Source organism: Solanum pennellii, chromosome 8 (assembly GCF_001406875.1).
Source record: "Solanum pennellii chromosome 8, SPENNV200".
Taxonomy (NCBI): Eukaryota; Viridiplantae; Streptophyta; class Magnoliopsida; order Solanales; family Solanaceae; genus Solanum; species Solanum pennellii.
In genome coordinates this window covers 50,066,508-50,074,225 of record NC_028644.1, presented here as the reverse complement: position 1 = coordinate 50,074,225, position 7,718 = coordinate 50,066,508, and the positions used below count along the sequence as shown (strand labels likewise).

At 32.5% G+C, this 7,718-nt stretch overlaps 1 protein-coding gene across 1 annotated transcript; it reads left to right on the top strand.

Annotated features, from left to right (window-relative positions):
- Positions 1 to 1,672: 1,672 nt before the first annotated feature.
- On the top strand, positions 1,673 to 7,433 carry LOC107027683. The gene is made up of 3 exons (XM_015228780.1): positions 1,673 to 2,153; positions 2,196 to 2,390; positions 7,228 to 7,433. The coding sequence occupies exons 1-3, from the start codon at positions 1,673 to 1,675 to the stop codon at positions 7,431 to 7,433; spliced, it is 882 nt and encodes a 293-aa protein (XP_015084266.1).
- Positions 7,434 to 7,718: the final 285 nt, after the last annotated feature.

Below are 7,718 nucleotides of genomic sequence, written 5' to 3'. Positions count from 1 at the left end.
TATATATATATATATATATATATATATATATATATATATATGAGGAACCTTAGTTCGCTGATGTGACATGCCTAATTATTCAGGAAATGAATTTATTTATTTTTTAGATATTTTTATTTTCTTAGCATTTTTTCTTCATTTTCATTGATAAGAATTTTTTTTTGAAAAAATTAAATAAACAAGATAAATGAACTACCGTTTTAAAACGTTTGCTAAAATGTGTCCATTCTAAAAGTCAAATTCTAATTAATTTCTTACATTTTAATTAGACATTTATTACTATTTCAATTCAAGTCTATAAAAACCACCACTGAAGTATGAAAGCATCATTTTGTTATTCCTCTCCTTCTTTTAGTCACTTCCCTTATTTAAACATACATACATTTTTTTCTTCTGTAACTCCTTTTACATGTTTTTTTAAATAATTAATTCATCCTTCATTTGTTTACATTTTTATTTGAAAAGATTTTATAAAGTTATGCTAACATAAATATTATTCTTTTTCAGGTTTTACGGGTAAAGATTTATGATTTTAAATTTAAATATTTAAAAAAGCAAATGACACTATAGGAAAAGATAAGATGGAGACGTTCCATATTTAATTGCATAAATATATGTATTTAATTACGTAAAAAATATATTATCTAAATATGTATTCAAAATATTTTTGATGAAGTGAATTCATAATTCATTGTAAAGGTATGATTCTTTATTTTTTCTTGTATAATTTGTCACATTTCTGTATATCATTATTTGTATTTATATTTTTTATTTTACTTAAATTTTATAATTATTTTATAAATTATGCTAACATAATTTTTTGTTCTTTTTTAGGTTTTATAGGTAAAAATTTATGATTTTGAATTTGGACGTTTAAAAAAAATAGTTGATACTATAAAAAAAAAGGTAAAATGAAGATGTTCCATATTTAAATTGCATAAACATATGTATTTAATCATGCGAAAAATATATTATCTAAATATGTATCCAAAATATTTTCCATGATGTGAATCCATAATTCATTGTAAAGATATGATTTCTTTGTCTTTTCTTATATAATGTGTCACATTTCCGTATAACATTTACTTGTATTTATAGTTTTTCTTTATTTGAACTAATTATTTTACTGTAAAAATGAAATATAAAATTTATTACAAACCTATATATAATAATAAAGATATATATAAAAATGGTGACGTGACCCTCCCTAGGGTTTCAATCCATTTTATCTTTTTTTGGCCTTTTTTCTAATTTTATAATACAAAAAAAATTACCTAAAATTATTATTTTCTTTCCTATAATATTTCTCAAATTCTCATCAATTATAACAAACTATTTCATTTGATTTAAAAAGAATTCCAACAAACTATTTATTATCTGTTATAAAGTATTTGTATTATAGTAAATGTCTATCATGTGGAGTTCTTTTTAGGATATGGTTAAAGAGTCTTACTTGGGGACCAAGTTAGATTTCTCTTATAAATAGAGTGTTACTCTTCTAAATAAATTCATCAAGAGAAATAACAAGTCTTCTCTTCTTTTCTCTCTAATTTCTTCTTCTTATTCTATAGTTTTATAACACGTTATCAGCACGAGACTCTAACTTTTCAAAAGTGAAGGTTAGATTTGAAGAATTAATAAAAGTATTATTTATTCTTTTTTTTTAATTTTTATGGTCAATCTTACAAAACTAGAGTTCACTGCCCTTCAAAGTTCAGGCAGGAACTACCTCTCATGGGTGTTGGATGCTGAAATCCACCTTGATGCAATGGGTCTTAGAGACACCATAAAAGAAGAAAATAAGGCATCAAATCAAAACTGTACACGAGCAATGATATTCTTGCGTCATCATCTTGACGAGATTCTGAAAATCGAATATCTGACAGTTAAGGATCCACTTGTTTTGTGGAAAAACCTAAAAGAAAGATTTGACCACTTGAAGATGGTCATACATCCAAAGGCACGATATGATTGGATGCATCTAAGGCCACAAGACTTTAAGTCTACACATGAGTACAATTCTGCCATGTTCAGAATCACTTCTCAATTGAAATTATGTGGAGAAAGGGTTAGTGAGATTGATATGATGGAAAAGACGTTCTCCACTTTCCATGCCTCTAATGTGCTCTTGCAGCAACAATATCGAGAGAAAGGTTTCAAAAAGTATTCTTAACTAATTTCTCATTTTCTTGTAGCCGAGCAAAATGATGATTTATTATTGAAAAATCATGAGAATCGACCTACTAGATCTGAACCACTTCCTGAAGTGAATGAGGCGTACGCCCACCATGCTAGGCGTGGAAAAGGTCGCGGTCCTAATCGTGGTCGTGGACGTGGTCGTGGACGTGAACGTGGTCGTGATTATGGTAAAGAACGTAATTCTATTCCTGGTATTAATCATTCATCAAATTAAAAGAAAAAAAAAGGATGAGAAACGTGAAGCAACTAGGGAAGGTTGTTTTCGATTTGGTGGAAGAGGTCATTATGCACGTGATTGTCGTACTCCCAAACACTTGGTTAAGCTTTATCAAGAATCACTAAAGAAGAAAGAGAAAAATCCTGAGGCAAATTTTATCTCTGAAAATCAAGTTGACATCACGCACTTAGATGTAGCAAATTTCTTCGCACATCCTGAAGGAAAGATAGATCACTTAATTGGTGATGGTTTTGTGAACATGGAAGAGTGATATTTTTTTTGGTAGTATTTATTAATAAATTTCATGTAATGATAGTTGTTTGCATGAGTATTAGTATTTTAAATTAGTTTAGTCATATTTTTATAGTTCATTAGCTTGTTCCTTAATTCTTAATTAAATAATTTATATTTTTCATTAATTTATTTATATGATTCTAATATGATAGAGTTAGTCAAATACTAAACTTTATCACGTATTTGTAATATATTAGGTCTTTAATTTGATCTAATGTTAAAAACATGCAGTCTGTTATTAACTAGGATTAAATAATATTTTTATTTTATTTTCCTAGCAACTCGTTTTTGACTTAGAGGAAACAATAAATTAAGCCTCAATTTCTAATATTTAATTATTAATTTATTTTCTTTGAATATATTGTACCCTTTTAACAACACTAATATTTAATATATATTTACTTTGTGTATGTCATTTCATGTTATAATTCTAAGAATATATTATCGAAATATGAAGATATTTGTTTGATTGATTCTAGTACAACACATACAATATTCAAAAATAAGAAATATTTTTCTCATTTAAGTATGGGCAAAAAAAATGTAACTGCAATTTTTGGTAGTACTAATATGATTGAGGGTTATGGAAGAGCCATTGTAATTTTGCCCAAGAGAACTAAACTCACCATTAATAATGCTATGTTTTCTCCAAAATCTAAGAGAAACTTGTTGAGTTTTAAAGATATCCGTGAAAATGGTTATCATATTCAATCAATGGATGAAATAAATCTTGAATATCTTGGTATCACCAAGAATGTCTCTGGGCAGACATGTGTTATAGAAAAGTTCTCTGCTTTATCTTCTGGCTTGTATTGGACAAAAATTAGTGCAATTGAGGCCATTTTATAGTAAATAAGAAGTTTACTGATTTCAATACATTTGTACTTTGGCATGATCATCTAGGACATCCTGGGTCAATAATGATGAGACGAATTATAGAAAATTCGAATGGACATCCATTAAAAGACCTAAAAGTTCTTTTAAATGGTGAATTTTCTTGAATAGCTTGTTATCAAGACAAGTTAATTGTGAGACCATCACCAACGAAAGTTAAGATTGAGTCCCCTGCGTTCTTGGAACGTATACATGGGAACATTTTTGGACCTATTCAGCCGCCTAGTGGGTCATTTAGATATTTTATGGTTCTAATAGATGCTTCTTCTAGATTGTCTCATGTGTGCCTATTGTCATCTCGTAACTTGACATTTGCAAAATTGTTGGCACAAATAATAAGGTTAAGGGCACACTTTCCTGATAATCAGATTAAGTCCATTCGTCTTGATAATGCTGCAGAGTTTTCATCCCAATCATTTAATGATTATTGTTTAGCAATTGAGATAAGAGTTGAACACTTCGTTTCTCATGTTCATACTCAGAATGGTCTCGCTGAGTCATTAATTAAACGTTTGCAATTAATAGCAAGACCATTGCTTATGAAAACTAAGTTGCCCACTTCTGTGTGGGACATGCAATTTTGCATGCTGCAACATTTATTCATCTCAGACCGACAAGTTATCATAAGGTTTCTCCATTGCAATTGGTTATGGGTCAAAAACCTAATATATCCCATCTAAGAATATTTGAATGTGTTGTACATGTGCCTGTGGTACCATCAAACCGCACTAAGATGGGCCCTCAAAGAAGGTTAAGAATATATGTTGGGTTTGAGTCACCCTCCATTATTCGCTATCTTGAACCATTGACTGGAGACATGTTTACTGTTAGATTTGCAGATTGTCGGTTTGATGAGACAGTTCTCTCAAAATTAGGGGGAGAGAATAGTGAAATAAAATGAGAAATTTTGTGGAAAAATTTATCATTGCCTCATCTTGATCCATATTCTTCTACTTGCGAAAAAGAAGTACAAAAGATTATTCATCTGCAGAAAATTGCAAATCAAATGCCAGACGCATTTACAGATTTGAAAAGGATTAATAAATCACATAATCCTGCAGAGAATATCCCAATTCGAACTGATGTCCCTAAAGGACCATCCACTAGTGTCATAGCTAATGAGTCAAAAGCACACCTAAAGCGTGGTAGACCATTGGGTTCTAAGGATCAAAATCCTAGAAAAAGAAAGCTTAAATATCAAGATGGCACTATGAAAGAATCTCATATGGAAGTTCAAAATTTGAATAAATCTGATATTCATGAAAGAAACAATGAACTTGAAACTCAAGGAAATAATGAACTATCCATAAATTTAAGAGATGTTGAAACTAATATGAATCGATCAGAAATAGTGGTTGATTATGTCTTTGCATATAATGTTGCAAAAAATATCATGCAAGATAATGAGGATCATGAACTTCAATCTGTTATAGAATGTCGACAACGAAATGATTGGCCAAAATGGCAAGAAGCAATTCAATCAGAGTTGAATTCACTTGTCAAGCGTGAAGTTTTTTTACCAATAGTTCAAACACCTAATGGTATTAAACCTGTTGGTTACAAATGGATTTTGTGCGAAAAAGAAATGAGAAAAATGAAATACAAATGAATAAAGCACGCCTTGTGGCACAAGGATTTTCTCAAAGGCCTGCGTCGATTATAAAGAGACGTATTCACCCGTTATGGATGCAATAACATTGCGTTATCTCATTAGTTTCACAGCATGAGCAACTTAAAATGCATTCGATGGTTGTGGTTACAGCCTACCTTTATGGATCACTTGATAATGAGATATACATGAAAATTTCTGAAGGATTTGCGATGCCTAAATCATGTAATTCAAAATTTCAAGAAATGTACTCAATTAAATTGCAAAGATCATTATATGGTTTGAAGCAATCTGGGTGCATGTGGTTTAACCGTCTTAGTGAGTATTTTATCAAGGAATGTTATACAAATGATGCAATTTGTCCATTTGTCTTTATAAAAAAAACAATATCAGAATTTGTTGTACTTGTTGTTTATGTTGATGACATAAATCTTACTGGAACTCCAATAATGCTTCAAAACGCAATTGATTATTTAAAGAACGAATTTGACATGAAAGATCTGGGAAGGACAAAATTATGTCTTGGTTTGCAAATTGAGCATTTGACAAATGGTATTTTTGTTCATCAATCTGCCTACACAGAAAAAGTGTTGAAAAGATTATGTATGGATGAAGCGCATCCATTAAGTACTCTGATGGTTGTTGACACCCAATTTTGACCCGCGTTGGTATAAGTTAATTATCGAGCTTCCTAAATTTTCCAAATAATTTAAAATTAATTAGTTTTATAACTTTTATGAATATAATAATATAATGCATGGATTTTTGCTACTCCGGATACTTTTATCATAATTTTGGATAATATATATTTTACATCGTGGTGTATAAAATTGGTATATCCCATGATAGTTCAAAAAAAAAAAAACCAAAATATACATAGTTTAGTTTAGTAAGTATTCAATTAAACTAGTGTAATTTAAATTATAATTACTTTTGAATCACTTTTTACGATTATATTACTAAATAGCGGAGCTCGTTAATTAAATCATACAAATTCATTTTCTATTTAAGATTTAGCCATTATTTTATTTTATTTTGTTATTTTGGTTTAATTAATTTGGTCATCTTTAAGAAAACCAAATTTGGGCCTTTTTCCCTTTTGGTTCTATTGGCCCAAGCTTCATTTCCTCCACTTCCCTTCCTTTCCTCTATACCAGGCCCAACCCCTTTTAGTTTTTCGGCCTAACACCTTAACCCAACCCAATTTACCCCAGGCCCACTTTTGTCCTCAACCCAATTAATTCCCTTACCCTTTTACCTACTTAGGCCCAATACCCATCCCATTTCTATTAATATTACCCTGCCCACATCTCCCTCAACCCGACCCAACGATACGACCCGACCCAAATTCCTCTCCCCCCCTTCTTCCTCCCTCACGCGTTGTTCCCAGAACAAACGCCCAAAAATTCCCCCTTTCCCCCACGCGTTCCCCAGGAGACAAAACCCAACAGAACCCTCTCACGCGACCCCCCTCTTTCATCTCCCCTTCTCCCTCACGCTCTCTCCCTCTCCCACGCGAAATCCCCTTCACGCGTTCCTCTCTCCCAACGTCTCTCTGGCAGCAGTACGTCTCCAGCTGCTGCGTAGCACGTCGTACTTCCGTCCTGGCCATAGCGGGATTGCGCCACGTAGCTCGCAAGGACGTCGAGTTGATCTCGTCCATCCACCTCGTCTCACTTTCCGTTGAGATTTTGGCATCAAAAGGGCATATTCGTTTCTTTGGAGAGATTTTGAATTTTGAATTCGGAAATGGGCCTGAAACCCCGCCCTCGAATTTTGGGAGCAGATTTCTCTTTAGAAAAGTCTTCTTTTCCTTATTTATCTCTGTTAAACGTAGCGATTTTAGGTGGAGAAAAATCTAAAAAAAAAAACATTTGTTTGGTTCTCTTCTGTTTCGCTGTAAGAGAACAGCGGGTTGAGTTTCTTGTTGAAATTTTGGAGGGTTTTTTTTTGGAAGAGCTTTGAGTTTGAAGAAAAATCTCGAAGATATCCTGTTTTCTTTTCCTGTCTGTAGAAGAACAGTTCAAGCCTTCAGCTGTTCTCGCGTACTTCGGAGGAACTAATCGATTCATCGGCTTCCGACGTCATTCGGGTGTTCGTGCTTCCGTTTACGGTGGAAGTTCGCTCGCCTTGCTCGTCTGCTCCCAGTCGCTGCATCAGAAAAGGTATCGTCATATTCTTCTTAATGTCTCTCTCGTTTCACCTTCTGGTTTGAAATGATTTTCCTGTGGAAACTTATACTCTGTTTCGTAAGATGCTAGTATTTGTGTGGTTATTGATAGGCTGTGCATGTATTTTGGGTTCGAACTGTGTTGCGTTTCTTCTTTCTCTCGTATTCGCGTGATGATGTCGGGTTTCTTTCCCATTTAGTTGAATCCAAAGTGCATTAGATCCTTCTGCTATTGGTTTTTCAAGGAGTGAGGGAAATGTTGAAGTTTCCTTTTATGTCTGTGTTTGTCATTTTGTCATTATTCTCGTGGGTATTCGTTACAAAGTCGTAGGCGC